At 42.6% G+C, this 15,948-nt stretch overlaps 1 protein-coding gene across 1 annotated transcript in view; it reads right to left on the bottom strand.

The window, feature by feature from the left end:
* TNFAIP8L3 (TNF alpha induced protein 8 like 3) overlaps window positions 1–15,637 on the bottom strand; it is a 46,173-nt gene extending 30,536 nt beyond the window's left edge. The window contains exon 1 of the mRNA XM_027883052.1: window positions 15,460–15,637. Within this exon, the coding sequence (XP_027738853.1) occupies window positions 15,460–15,511 (52 nt within the window). The 5' untranslated portion in view covers window positions 15,512–15,637. The remainder of the gene's footprint in view (window positions 1–15,459) is intronic.
* Window positions 15,638–15,948: the final 311 nt, after the last annotated feature.

The following is a 15,948-nucleotide window of genomic DNA, read 5'->3' as shown; positions in this document are numbered from 1 at the left end:
ACCTCCAAGTATAATTTGCTGATGATTTGGACTGGCTCTTTTTCTGCTTTAAAGCCAGCTGGCACAGAAGGTGACTGCACCTGGAGGAGCATTAGCTCCCGGAGAGGTGAGGGCAGTGCAGTCTGCAGAGCAGCGACTGCTGTAGCAATTAAGGATCAGTAACACCTGAGGTGATGCTGGGAGGAGTCAGTCTGAATTGCATCCAGGGAGATGAGAATGGATTGTGAAAGTGATCTGACAGCATGAGGTACACACAAGTGCTGCACTCTGATCGCGTGGTTTAACACGGTCTGTGGTTTTAGTCTTGCTGCAGAGAGGAGGGATAAGAATACTAAAGTGGTTTTCTTTAATTTTTTCAGCTGTGTCTTTCTGAGTCTCTACAACTGAACTGTCTGCATTTACTCTTTGGTAAGCAGTGCTTGTGTTAAAAATCACCTGCAACTTGGTGATTAGGTAACTGATGAATGAAGAAGGCTCAGAAGCTCTAAAGCTGCAGCTGGCTAGGGGTGTCTGGCCAATGTTAGGATTAGGGGTACTTATACAGGTATTAAGTGAAGTAATGACACTCTCCAGAAAGATTGGAGGCTCTGTCTAAAAGACTATCAGTATTCACAATGAGATGGATTTGAGGACAGAGTTTTGGCAAAGATTATTCTGTCTGCTCACATGGAAAGAGAAGTCAGGTTTGGTGTAGAAAGCTGTTTTCTTTGTTTTGTTTGTTTGTTTTTTTACTTGGTTTTTTTTTTTTTTTTTTTTTTTTAACATCACTGAGTTAAGCTTTAAATTGCTGTGGGTTGTTTCAGTGTTATAGAAACCTGGAGCTGAAGGAACAAACCATCTAATCCATTCCTTTCTCTGAGAGACAAGCAGGCTAGAAGAGATGCTTGTCTGATCTATTTCTGAAGACCAACATTCTTTTGTAGTTTAATGCAGTGCTTGCAACTCTGACAGAAAGATTTTCCTAATGTCAGGCTAAATCTCCCTGGCTGCAAATATGCTGAGCACTTCTTGTTCTGTCTCCAGCAGACATCGATCCCTGTGTGCAGTAACAGACTTGAGGGTTCTTCCAGGATGTGTGTGTGTGGAAAACATTGCTCTACTGTGATCTATTTTTGTAGATTAAATATACACTGATCTTGAGAAGTGAAATAATGAAAACAACATCCACTACAGCTGTTTACTAGTAAATATTCAACCTGGGTTTCTACAGACAGAGTTCTGTCAATCAAAAACTACACCCTAGATGGACTTGATTTTGGAGTTTGTTATATTTCAGGTCACGTTTCATCTGGCTTTTTAGAATTTGAGGGTTAGTGACAGGTTACCAGTCCTTGTCACCTTTGAACAGGCTTTATTATTTCTTCCACCTAGATGAAGCAACATAGGGCAGATGGTTTTAAAGCACAAATTCACACCCTAGAAAGTCAGCTTCCTGCAGAGAATCCTTAACAGACAGGATTGGAAAGTGTCCATATTCCTTGGCCTGCACACAAGTTATCTTGGCAGCAAGCAACCTCGTGAAAAGATTAGGGTGTAGGTGGGTTATATATGTAAAGTCCACACAAACTGTTTTATGTGCAAGAGCTGAAATTGGGGTATAAGGCAAAGTGACTCTGTGTGCTGTGAGGAATACTTTTCCCTCTGTGAATTAAAGTAGGTTTCTTAGGGATGCTGACTTTCACCATGGTGTGTATGTGATGGTCATGGAAGAAAGTCTGAGTCCTATCACTTGATCAGGATCTCTTTTTGTGCTTGATCCCACCCCTGTATTTTGAAAGACTTCTATTGAAAAATATGCCAGCAGCCATAAGCAGGTTAATTCTGCCAAACTTTTTTTCTGGTAAATTCTCCTTGGGTGAAAGGCTTTCCTCATTTCAGTAAGAATATATTAAAGGGAAAGGCAAAACAAGGCTACATATGATAGTTTCAAATTGTGGGGTCTATTTTTATCCCAAACATATTTTCGCTGCCAGAAAGCTAAACAGTTGGAATCAGAAGCAAATGGAAAATGGAGGAGCAAACATAAGTGTGTTCTCTTTAGCTGAATTGCTAAAAATATGAATTTTCTACTTTTGTTTGTAACATTCCTTTGTTGCCTTATGATATGCAGTAGCACTGCTTATTGAAAAAAATATAATTGCAGTCATTGGTTTAATATGACAAAAAGTTGAGTGCAGTTAAGATAAATTAGTGCTCAAGCTCCAATCTTTTTCACAGAAGACAGACTTCTGAAAGACCTTGCTGAATGCATTTATATATATTTCATATTTAAAAGGATATACTAACTGCAGAAGGGCATTTTTTTTTTTCTCCTGGGTATGGAAGCCCTCTCATAATATACCTATAAAAATACCTCCAGTGACCATGCTCTGCATTGATATTAGTATTTACCTGCTTTTAATAAAACATCTTGGGGTTCTTACTGCACAAATGCAACAAAAGACACTTCTGACCTAAAAATAATAAAGGTAAACAGACAAGACCAGGAATGGGAGGAGAAATAGATGCAACTGAAAAACTTGCTTAAGGCTGTGATTAAGACCCTGCTGTCAGCTCAGTACCTCATCCACCAGATTTTGAAAGGTCATCATATGGGAGGTTGCACAAAGAAATTAGCCTGATATCTTTACAATGTCCTGAAGTTTCCAGTCCTGTTTGCTTTGAAATTCAGGAAGGTGTTACTTAGTGGAAACCTAAAGTGACAGTTTATTCTAAAAGATATACAAATGACAGATACCTTTTACAATGTACTAAAGTGATGAATAAACTCTCCATATGGAAGTGCAGGTTTAATATGAATACAATATTACTAGTGCAGACACCTACCAGGATGTTACAGAAAGAAAGGAATCTTGCTACTGTTGGTTTTTGTTTGTTTGTGGGGTTTTGTTGATTTTATTTATGATGGAAAAACTTATTTGGGTATTTTCTTTTTGTCTTATCCAAATGAGTGTGTGAAAACACAGCGAAGCTTCTGAAATACTGCCCTTCTCTTTACTTTGCACGTGTCTATCCCTGAGTGCTCTGTCAGAACAGCTCTGAGTTACATAAACCCCAATCAACATTCCATCTGCTGAAATCTAACATATTTGGGCATATCCTAGTCTCCTCCCTAAGCCCTCTAACTGTAGCCATCTAACATTTCCTCTGTGATGTCTGTTCTACCTGAGTGACTGTGCTGTTGTAGAACCAGTTGCCCTGTTTTTCCTGGCTCGGGTAGTACTGTCCTGGGATTAATTTTTATTTGTTATTTCTCTGTAAATTGGTTAGTTTAGACAACGTAACTTCTGTTTCCCCCTTATTATCATGGAATCTGTGTCTGTATATGAGCCCAAGTGAAAGTAACTTTGAATACCAATTTTGTGTTTGCGTACCCCAAAAACCAACACAAAAAATACCCAATAAACCAGGAAAAAACCCACAAAAACAAATAAAACCTACTCCAACTCCTAGCACAATTCAGGTATGCTACTCTCAAGGTCTAAGAAAAAGCTGACAAAAGTCAAGATGCAGTTTTTTTTCCCCCTTAGCAGCAGCAGCGTTGGGTGCAGGTCTCTGCAGGGAGGCAGCTTCCCAGTCAGGGTGCTCCCAGGGGCAGCTATGGGGGGCAGAGATAAATCAATCTCCAATAATTCTGCAATTCTGATGGCACAAGAATGCCCTGTAGCATTCTTTCCTTCCCCTGAGTTGTTATTCCACACCTTACCTCTCAAGTGCTGCAGAGTCTACACTTTCTATTACTTACTGAGGTTGTGGAATTTGTTCAAAATACTTAAAACTTAACTTTAAAGTGTTAGCTACTGATGTGTATGCACCTCTCATTCAAGATAACAGGGAGTGACCATTGCTAGAGTGAAAAACATGGGACAACAGGATAATGACTTTCATTCTGCAAACACTGCTCTCTTTACCTGTGGATTCTGATGTTCTGTGTGTTCTCATGAAGGAAACTGCTTTTTTATTGTTTGTATTTCTGCCTCCCTAGGGATGATGTCAAAAAACCTACAGAAGTCTGTGTCTTGAAAGTCTTCAGCTTTTCTTCTATATATAGCATTTCCTTACTTAGGGAAAATTATTTTTGACCACTTTACATATGTATAAAAAACCTTAGTCATATTCAATCACATGATGTTTGTATAAAAAATGTTTTCAGCTCAAAAAATGCTAGACCAGGGCAAGTTGAATTCTAGAAAATAGCTGTAAAACTTCTTCAGCAACAACATTACTGTGGGCTTTATGATGTCATATGTATCACTTTATCATGGTAAAGAAGCCACATTGCTTCAAAAGCAAGCTAAGTACCTATTTAAAGATTTGTTTTCAATCTCTTTAATAACATAGAATCTGTAGCGCAGACAGTCTGCATTTTAGTCATTAATGAAGTGACTAAGCATAGGCATCTACTGTCCCTAAATTATAAACCCTATTAAGAAGTCTAACTACTGCTTTAATGGTAGTAAAAGAGAGGAAAGAAGTGAAGTATTCCAAATTCAGTTGCTTAACATAATGGCACGTGCTATCTGAATTCCATCAAGTGTAGCTATGAGGAAAAAGGAACTCCACAAATATAGAAAAGCTTCTCAGTAACGATTGCATATAATGAAACCACCTCTTGCAGTCTGTGGTTGCCTGCATGGGTTGGTTATTTGCTTTGTCTAGTCATGCTTTACTTTACAGAGGTATATCACATGCACGCTTCTAACTGCTTGTCACTGACTGCAGTAGCTTCAAGGAAATTAAAATATGAAAATACGGAATATGTTGAATAATCTCTCCCCCCGCCATCCCCCTAAACTCTCTTCCTACATGTTACTTATCTCTTTCTCAATACTACTCAGCTGTTGCTTAGGCAGTGTTTTGCTTGAGAAGTTCTGAAAGGTAAATACACAGAGCTCTAACCAGGGCAAGAGCAACTGTTACTCATCTTCTGTACCTGGATGGGCAAGTGTAGACACAGCTCTTGGGAATTTGAAAGCTGCACAGATATTCTGACTGCAGAATCAAGTAATGGGAGCGTGTCCTGCTGCACCAGGCTGTGCAAACGGGGCAGGGCTGCACCAGGGCAGAGCTGTGTCCCCCTGTCTGCAGGGCAGGACTGTGTCCCCCTCCCGTGTTCTGGACGAGCACACAGAAGATGTTGCTGACTGAGGACAAACAAGATGGGTCTGACAGAGTCAGTGATCCAGAGAGAGCTGCTGTGGTGGAAAATGGGGACCCTGTTTCTAGCCACTCAAGGTGATGGAAGAGGAAACTTGGGTGTCAGAGTGGCTGCTGGCCGTCCCCAGGGCAGTTTCAAGCTGCAGTTTGGGTTTGATTCAGCTCAGCCAGCTCAGTAGCAAAGTGGAAAGCTGGATGCAGGTGCTGTGTCGGTGCTCTGATGAGCCTGCCCATTCTTTGCAATTCTTGTGCTTCAGCCCTTTTCCTAAAGCCTCCCTGGGTGCATTTCTGTGCTCTCATCCTTGCCTCATTGGTTGAAGAAAACTGAAAGAAGCATTCTTGTCTCAAGTGAAGTTTATTTTCCAGAAGAATCTCTTGCCTTCACTGCCTCATCACAGCTGTTTAAAGCTTCTGATTGCTTTCTAGAGGCAACTTCTGTGTACTCAGTTCTACTTTTTTTTTTTTTTTAAATGAAAAGATATTGCTACTTTTTAAGAAATAGCTATTTGTACACTCAGGTGGGGGAGACCTGCATGCTGTGGTTCATCACAGTACTCTGCAGAGCAGCTAAGCTCTGTCTTCCTTTACTCCTTGTAATTAAGCTGTGTCACTAGAAAACAGTGTCCTCCTCTGACCTTGTTTGATCAGTGACAGTCACAGGCAGCTGGGTCTGGTGAGAAATGCAACTCTCCCCTGGATCTGCTATTCAAGCCCAGTGATTTGATCTTACAGGGGTGAAGATATACTGTTTTCTCAAGTAGTTGTTTGTTCAGGAATGTACTCTGGAAATAACAGGGAAGCTCTTGTTATCTGTGGAGATGCTATTATGTTCTCACTTTCTGCCAAATATTGCATATACCTGTTTCAGCAATTCAAAATCAAATTAACTTTCCTGTTCTCAGCATGCTATACTAATCAAGATGACACTGATCCCATTTGCAAGCCCACTCTCTGTATTGTTTGCCAGGGGAGGCAGGTTAGTTCCTCCGGCAAGGCAAAGCTTTTCTAGTACCTTTAATTAGAAAGACCAGACAATATCTTACTCCCATCAGTCTTCCCCTTTTTGAAATATAACCTGACAGCATTTGCTCCCTTCCACAGTGGCAGAAATCATAAACCCAAGAGTACTTGAGCAGAAATGAGTTAAGGAAGAAGAATCAGATCAATACTGGAAAAGTTGAGGCTTGGAGAAGAACAGCATATTGGCTGAGGCACAGGGAAATGAGAGATCCATTATATGTCAGAAAGATGTGGGTATCTGGAGAAATAACACAAATCATTGGTATAAAAGGTGGGTGGAAGAGAAAGAATTGAAAAACATTCTAGAGGTTAGAAGATGGAGAATATAGCCAAAATCTTGGTATTTGCCTTCCTGCAAGGGGTGTAGCCTCCTTGGCAGCATGGGGCAGTGAACGGGAGGATGCAACGAGATTTCAGGCCCTTCCCTGCCTTCTGAATGCCACAGCACATGTCGTGTCCCAGAGCTTTTCTCAAAGCACGAGGCATTTCCACATGTTCTCTCAGGGTGCAGAGACACTCACTGCTCTTGATGTAGTGAAAACGTCCACTTTTACAGGCACAAGCTGTTGCACGTGGCAACGTAGCCTTGAAAGCGTCTATTTTCTGGCTTTTCATAACTAGGCTTTTAAACAACTAGCACTGAGTAAAATCAAAAAGTTCAAGAGAAAGTTGTGCTGAAATGAATGATGCCAACTAGTTAAAAAGAACCCTAGCTCATAGTTTGGAAATTGGCCTCAAAACTATAGGAGATATCCTGGTCTGGAGGATAAACAGATGCCAGCTGATTAACCACTAAGTATTGGGAGTGCTCTAAGCCCTCAGGCATCTGATTTAATCCAAACTATGAAGTTAAATCATGGAACTATGGAGAACATTGGTATTCATCTGTCCTTAAGACAATTTGTTCTTGGCTTTCCATCAATTCTGTATGATTTCTGTAAGAGGAAGTGCTTTGTGGAGAAATGCCAGTGGTGACTGTTTTGGATGAATATACGGTCTGGGATTTAGTTTTTTTGTTCTCTAGTTGTTTTTGTTGTATTTGGTTGAGAGTTTGGGGTTTTTTTGGCAGGGTAGGAAGAGGTGGACAGGAGTGCAGGCAAGAGAAAACTCTCAGCTATATCTGCCCTGAGGATGCAAAGTGTTATGTCATTCCTTCTTATGCAGGATAATCTGATACTGACCTTTAAGAACTGGTATGGAAAGACTCTTAAAAACAAATACAGGTATGACACAAGGCAGAGAAACCTCAGCTGAGGTCAGCCTAGGTTTATACAATAACAGCTACTTTCTGATACAGATGAGGTTTAATCACTGAACACAGAAACTTTCTGATAAATACACCTTGGTGTATTTAAAGGATGCCTGTTAGGCCAAATTGGTAAGAAGGGGCACAGTGGCACTCTAAAAGTTTGTGGAAGTGGTCTTTACATATACTTAGCCTTGAACTTTTTATCCCATTCATAAACTTGGAATTTAAGTCAATATTTTTCCTCACCAATTCTTTATAATTTTCCAAGATATCCAGTAGCTGACCATCATAGTGACTGTGCTGATTACTTTTCTATCTACTATTAAACATTTCTCCTAACAGTGGAGATGATTGATGAAATAATGTATAAAAACAGTGAGGCACCAACTATAACTTGCTTTGAAGTGAACGTGAAGGTCGCTCTTGATACCTTTAGCCTACTTCCTTCTCACTTCTGGGAGTTAGAAGGAAATGATGCACAAATATACAAAGTTAAAATTAACTTCAAGGAGACAAAAACTACAGATGTTCACCTGGCATAACACTGGATGGAACAGAGCTTTTGTTGGAAAAATAATCTGAAAGATGGTTATCTTAATTAAAAAAAAAAAAAAAATTAAAATTTTCCCCGCTTTGAAAAGTGTAAGAAACTTAAATTTGTTTGATCTGCATCTGTCAGTGATTTGACCATGTAAACTATGTGCTCTAAAAGTAAATGGAAAACTACTTGGAAAGAAACACTAACACAATGATAGTGTTAATACATTTCTCCAAATAGAAGGAGAGAAAATTTAGTTTTTCCTGCAACGTGAGCTACTTGGATAAATAAAGCTAGTGCCAAAAATTTAGATGCTCATTGTTGGTAATGAGGTATTCTGCTAATTTTTACTACTAGTGTTTCAGAAGATTACTTTTCATAGCAAACTAGCACTAGTAAGAAGACCAAAGAGAATGTCTTCACATGGTTTGTTTCATATCACAGATGGCATAATCTTCCTGCTCTATTTTGTTGTTATAACAACAGATGTTAGCCAAAATCTACATCTGTACAGAGGGTCAGTCTGTTCCTCTGTAGGAAGGCTGAACAGAACCAACTGATAAATCTTGACATAAACCAGCATCTGTACCAAGGAGGGAGTGACCACTGGAAAGGGCAGCAAAGTCACTTTTGCTTGTTGTTCTCAGCCTTTTTCATTAAACATGTCTGCCTTAAAGAGCAGAAAAATCACTGGCTACCACCATCTGAGCTCAGCTTGGCTTCTGAAGATGATGTTTGAGGTTTGAGCAGTCACAGTTACTGCAACAAGTTAGTCTCAGCTTCCCTTGAGTCTCCTTGAGCTACACTTGTCAGCCTATAAACTGACCTCCCATAATCCATCTGAAGACAAACAATAAATAACACATTTTTAATTGGGCAAAGCTCCAAACCTGTGTCTGGGCCCAAGGCAGCTGCCCTGAGTGTGGTCCCCAAGCAGTCCAACAGTCTGGACAGCCTTGAGCAGAGCATCAGAAACTACAGTAACAGTGAAGAATCTCTGCACCCTGCTCGGATCACAGGGTCTGTAAATAAACTGGCAGAGAACCTGTTGTCCATGCATCGTGCTACCATCTGGATACAGCCTGCATTCTTTCCCACACTCCAAATGTTGTTTAATTCATACTGGCCACTGTTATCCTCTTTCTCATGCCAGGACATTTTGTGGGAGGCTATCTGGCATGGGCTGAAACAGTGCCAGGAAGTAAGTATATTAATAGATAAACAGTTTAGAGGATTGTGAACCACTGCTTGGGCTCACAGCCAGGTCCTGCTTAGTTTACCAGATAAGACAATGAGGGCTCCTAGAAAGCTGCAGGGTTCTCCTACTTTCTTGGGACCTGGGAGGGCCTTTCACCCCAAGGCTGATGTAGTGGGTTGCATGCAAATAACCAAAAGCTTCTCAAACAGGCCAGGTCTCCAGGAAAATTTTCTCATCTCTCTGGTATACTGTTGTTCTTACTGGAGATTTATAGCTTTGTTCTTCTATTACAAGCAAAACAAGGTGACTTACCCTTCCTACCACGACTCTTTAGTCTTTGCTATAGATGAGATGAAAGGCTAAAAGATTTACTTCTTCAAAGGAGAAGTGTGAGGTTTTTGAGGAGATGCACTCATTGCCTTGTACAGGTCATTCAACCGCTGCCAGAATATCACATTAAATAGAACTTGCTCTCATCCCAGGCCTTTGGCAAGGCAGACAGGAGTGGTCGGTAATTGCTGTGTGGCAGGATATTACTTCATATTCCTATTTATGAACTTCATCTGCCGTCACAAATTCCCACATCAAGCCTTGTCCACATCCACCTCTCAGAAAAAGTAGAGGCTTTCTGTTCACTGACTGCTAGCAGATCAAAACTTCAGCTGGGGGAATAGCTGGGTTTGGGGCTACGGAGAGCCCCTTAAAATCATCATTCCCTTAAGTGTAAAATCAACCTCCCTGCCTGAGAAACAGGCCGTGGCTGGCTTCTGCATGCTCTTTGTGTGTCTGGTCTGGGGGCTCTGGTATACTCTGTCCCAAAAGTGAGTAGTTCTGAATGAGAATATAAAATATTTGTGCAGTGAAACAACCTAATGCAGCATCCTTCATGTGCCTCCTATCCTAGCCTAGGAATGAGATTCTGCTTTACCCATTATGACAAGTCCTTTTGAGGCCACATGTTTTCACAGGCCATCCTCTCAAAAGCAGAAAGAAACTATCAAAGCTACTGGAAAGAGTGTTGCCTCATGTACTATTGGCTACTGCTGCTTAGCAGTCTCATCCACAGAGGATGATACTGCACAGGTGAGCTTGGGCTTCAACCCAGAGCTTCACCAAGTTTGTGTTTCCACTTGATTTTAAAAACAGAAGTCTGAACAAATTAACCTATTGAACCAAATTATTTATTTTTTTTGCCCAAGGTGCCCAGTCAACTTGACAAAAGTGTGATTATTTATGGTCTTTACTGTCATTGCAGCATGATAATATTCTTTTTCCCTTTCAAACCATTCGGTTTTCTTTTTTTCTGCTGGACAAAGATCCCCAACTGACAGACACTGTGCTAATGAGGGGTCTGCATGCAAATCAGCAGCCCAGGTGTTCCCTGGGGGGAACAGTAAAGACTAAAAAAAAAATTAAAAAAATCACCCAAGCAGGCTCTTGGCTCACGTGCTTGCCCCAGCTGCTGCTCTTAGAGGCAGTTGCTGCCTGCTCATCCCAAAGTGTCTCCTGCCCACTCTCTCTTGGCAGAGAACCTTGGACATGTGCTTGCCTCAGTCTGCAGTGTGATCCAAAAAGCCTTGTAAGAGTTTGGTGTGCAGGTTCCCATGGCATGCTAGTTCATGTCTGCTTATCCATCTTTTTTTCACTTAGCTTTGTTTTTCCTTTATTTTCCAGCAGAAAGGGAAAGGAGAGCCCTTTATTAGACAGGTGTTAGAAACAACTTCATAAAAAAAATTTTTAGTTGTAAATTTTTTTCCCAGCTTTCATGCCTAGAACGTGTTACCTACCACTACTGCTGGCTTGCCTGAAGTCCAGTCAATATTATTGCATATCTGACTTGGAAATTTCTGTGTAGAATCAAAACAAGGCTTTGATAAATCGAAGCCCTCATTGTTGACACAAGTGTTCCCTGGGGCAAAGTGTACCTTTTGTCATGATAGCCATGGCTGAAATGACTGGTAGGATACTGCAAAAAGTGATACAATGCCTACTTGAACTCTGTATCATGTAAGTGTGTTACTGCTGCCTCAAATAATTAAGTGCGAAATGTCTTCAGTACATCTTCTAAATCCTTTTATATTGGCAAGAATATATGTATATTAGCTCTTGAATGGCATTTAACTCTGTAAAAGAGTGATTAAAATATGTAACAGGCTTAAAAGATTACCATCACAAAACTACCGTCCGTTCACATCGCACAATAAATAATTTGCAGAAAAAGTATTTATTAAGCACTGCAAATCAAATATTACAGCTCCAGAACAATTATTCATGTCTGCTGGGGCTGTTTTACAGCAGTAAATAATGTTTAAATATGTTGGATTTTTTAGTAAGTATATATTTATTGTTTGGAGTAGAGCTCAGATAATTTACCTAATAAATTTAATTACATTAAGATCTTGGCCCTATTGAAGACACACTGAAGTCATATTCAGACTCCCACTGCCTTTATGGATGCAAGTCTGGTGATAAGGCTTGTCTTCATTCTGTTATCCATGGCACTATATGGAGTTGTAGGCTCCACAGTGCTAATGCTTAAAACAAAAAAAATCAAATCCTGTCACTAGTTTAGAGCTAACTTGGAGCACAAGCTGCTCTCTTGCCTAGATCAAATGTCTTTTGACTTCTTCTGTGGGAGGAAACTCAAAGAAGGGACAATCAACAATTTGCTCTCCACATTATGTTAAATTTCATGAAGATAATCTGTATTGTTTCAAAGACCATACAGGTAATTAAGCCTCTTATGTTAATAGTGTAACATAATAGTTCCATTAAAATAAACAGAAATCTGTATTGTGATTTAGCAGCTTGTAGAAAGGCTTAAATCAATATTGCAGAGAAGCTATATGGCCAAATCCCTGCCTGTTCCAGCCAGGGAACCTAGGACAAGGCATGTCAAATGAAGGTCTGCCACCTTTTTTTCTCTCACATGCAGAATCTCCAAATCCACTGCAAAATCATTGCTGTTGGTGATGACCTGGATTTTTGTGAAATGTTACTCTGAAAGATGACGTGGAGGATCATCCTTTCATGAGCCAGGATGCCTATGAGAGAGCTGAGGAAAAGGAGACCATTGCTCTATTGAATAGGTTTTCTAAAAAACCAACCTCTCAATAGGTGGACATTAAAAAAAGGGAACAATTTTCTATTTTAAGATTACCTGTTCAGTTCTCAGAAGCTCTTCTGCAGGATCAGAAAAGGAATGCGACTAGTTGCCTCTACAGTGAAACTCAAGAAGGTTCACTGAGGGTAGAGCTAATAGGCATGTAACTTTTTTTCTTTTACATTACAATATATGCATTTCTCACCGTTGTGAAGACCTCTTTAATGCTCCTAATAGGAGTCTGTCTCAGAAGTAACCTTTTTGAAAATCAAAACTTTTTGACCCTATAGACAACTCAAATGCAAAGCAGTAATAGGTGGGTGTGGGACACTTGTGGGAGCCAAGGCTGTGGAGCTGAATGCTCTTAGAGGTGTGGTGCTTTCTGCCTTTTTTTTGGGGTTTTAAATTACATTCAACCTCTTGTACTGTTCACATATAAGGAGATCTTTGTTTGTACCAAAGAAACACTGAGATGCTTTTGTGACAACATGTTCAGAATAAACACAGAAAAAATACTTCTGCCTCCTTGGAGACTCAGTTTTAAGTGGGCTATTAAAGGAAATGAGGCTGCTGGGATTTTGGAGCAAGACTCCAGCTGGTTCTTGGAAGCCAAGCACGTGTGGCAGAAGGTGGGGGTGTAGTAGGTAACCTCCTGCCCCTTGCACACCCATGTGAGTCCCAGGAATGGCAGGGGTGCAGTTCCACTGGGACATGGCAAAAGGCTGAATAGGTATTACAGGAGTAGCGCAAACCCATAAATGGGAGAAGTTTTAAACACCTGTGATGCATTAGCACCATGGAGCCCTGGAGATAAACTGTATCATGCTGGGTTTGAACAGCTGGACAACCTAAGCAGTGGGCAAAGGAGTTTTAACTTTGTAAGACAATGTCCTTGCCTTACAAATGGGGAAGTGTAATGACTGGTGATGAAGTAAATAACCTAAACATTCAAGTTGCTGTCACTTTTGGTACCAGCTCCAAGTTGTTCTAAAATCAGCGGCCAAAATTGAACCCTTACTAGGACTTCATCCCAAGTTTTCCTCTGAGGTCCCTGTGAACTGCAGGCAGACTCGCCCTGGTCACTCGGATTTGTGGGGTGTGCACCTCCCTGCACAGGGTGGTGACTGAATCCCACACTACAACCCCTCAGCTTCTGTGCCTGCAGCAGTGACTGACAGCCTGACTACTGAACGCCCACGAACAGAGCGATGCTGCACTGTACATATGGCAGAGAACAGAAAAAAGGACCAAATGAAATCTAGCAAAAACGTATTTTTCAGAAGAGGATGGGGGGTACAAACAGCAAGTAATTCTGTAGTGCAGAAAAAAAGATTGAAGCTGGTTAAGACAAAACAACCAAGCTTTCACTGTATTCCAGTTTTATTCCACTGCATAGGCATCTGCCATGTATGGTCAAAATACCAGATTTTTCTTCTCTTAGACAGTACAAAGAAGGAATAGAAAAGAGGAGAGGAGACTGATGAACATCAGCTCTTGGCAGCTAGCAAGTGATGACATGAAAAGCACTTATGGCAGTCTCTAAGCATAGTTATCTTTAATTTATTTAAAAGAAAAACCTATTCAGAACAGGAGAAAGTTGTTGGCAGCAGCTATATTAATTTGTTTATAAGTCTAATGTTTGTAACTTGCTCTTCATGCACATCTTGGAATATTTATTTGGATGAAAAAGTATAGCTGTTGGTGGTCTTTCCTAGTAAATTCAGCCTAACAGAATTCTGTGAATACAAGGAGCTCTGTGACCTGTTGCTAGTCGTATTTTATTCTCTAGATCTCAAGTAAGAAAATACAAAGCAAGATATCAGAGTAAATACCCCTAATATTTAGAACTGAGTTGGATTTAAGATTATGCTATAAAATGTTCTGCTGAGAGACTAGAAAAGGTAACACCTATTTACCTCTACCTCCTAATACTGCTGTTCATCACTGCTGTATTAATAGGATATTTAAAATGTTTCACAAAATATCTGGTGCTTTCTCCCCCTGCTGTAGTTAGAATATTGTTTGGTGTTGAAATCTTTCCTTTTTGAGGGTGCAGGGAGGTGTGAGCTGCTATAAAATACTTGTCTAAACTGGCCTGGTAACGGTGAAAACATTTTTCTCAAAGATCTCATAACACAGCAACTTTCTGTTTGGATTTGTTATAATCACTAGGACTACTTCAAACATCATTCCAGTTGTGCTTACTTGCATCTGATCCCAGTTAAATGGCTTCAGAGAAGATGCCTGTGACTTCCACCATGGGAAGCTGGAGGTCAAACAGGTCTTTTCTGCACCTGGTGACAATGACAGCCCAGCATCTGTCGTGTGCCAGCCGTGTGCGTGACACCCTTGCAGACCTTCTGCTGCGGGTAGGGTGACACTGCCACCGACCCCGGAGTTGAACACCCCGAGGTATGCGTGAGCAAGGGGGTGGCCGTGAGCTGACAGCAGATCTCGGGGGACCAGCAGCGGGACTGTGCTGTGCTGATAGCGCGAACCTACCTCTGCGTGCGCCGAGTTCCACACAAGTTCGTATTTCTCACCTACCATGTGTGCTGAACTAGGAACATCAGCCGTGGTCTGGTCTGAGTAGGTCGGGAGGACGTGGAAATGCCAGGAGGGATTTTTATTTTTTTTTTCCCCCTACCGTCTCATCTAAGAACTATGTGGATTGCAGCAGCCAGACAGCATGTTTTTCTGACAAGTTAGGACTTGAAAACAAAAGCCCGGTGGCTCGGGGGCCCTGCATGCCAGCCCCGGAGGGAGGTCTCTCCAGGCGCAGTGGTCCTGGAGCGACATCGGAATAGCCATGACCAAACCCCAGAAACTTTGCACGCTCTATGTCTAAAGCATCACATTGCGCCAGTGCTGCGATTTAACCAGCAGTCACGTCAGAGGCGAGCTCCTCAGGGCAGCTCTCCCATGCCCCAGGCAGCCGCACCCCTCCAGCCCGCGGGGTGTCCGTGCCCGAGCAGCCGCCGGAGGGGCGGCTGGGCAGGGCAGGGGATGCTCGGGGCCGCTGGAGCGGGGCTCGCCTTCCCCTCTCTCTGTCCCCTTAGCCTCTCAGCGCTGTCCCGGAGCTGCCTTGGAGGCAGCGAGGGGGTGCCCAGTGCGTTCCTCGGCGGGCTCGCCCCGGTCCCATCGCTCGGGTGGCTCCAGTCGGTCGGTCCATCCGTCCGTCCGCCCCCTCTTACCTGCGGGCGAGACCGGCTCGCCTTCGCTGAGCTCCCCGGAGTCCGAGTCCATGCTGCGGGTACCGGCGAGGCTGCGGGACCGAGGGGTCGGCGCTGGCAGGGGGAGCGCCCGGAGCCGGGGAGCGGAGCCCGCTGCCTCCTCCTGCGCTCCGAGCGCTGGGTCGGCGCCACCACATGCGGCCACCCCGCTCAGTGCCATTGGCTGCGGGCGGAGCGGGGCCGGGCGGGCGCGGCGAGGGCGGAGGCAGCGGGGGCGCGGCGGAGGAGCGGCTCCTGCCCCGGCTCTTACACAAGTCGAGCTGCCCGGCCCCTGCCCGTCGAGCCCTGCGCGGATGGGGGACAAGTGCCGCCTCCCCTCCCCGCAGCTCGCTCCAGGGGGAAGACGCTTCTGGGAGCAGAAGCATCTCCCGTCTGATTTTTCCACCGCTGTTCCTGTGAGCGTCTCCGCTGACCTTCTGCCTTGTCTCTTTTCGCTGGCTCGGTCTCCTT

Source organism: Empidonax traillii, unplaced genomic scaffold (assembly GCF_003031625.1).
Source record: "Empidonax traillii isolate 1590-97213 ecotype Southwest subspecies unplaced genomic scaffold, ASM303162v1 scaffold117:size1203958, whole genome shotgun sequence".
Lineage (NCBI taxonomy): Eukaryota > Metazoa > Chordata > Aves > Passeriformes > Tyrannidae > Empidonax > Empidonax traillii.
Note: the sequence above shows the minus strand (reverse complement) of the source record. Positions and strands in the feature narration are given on the sequence as shown.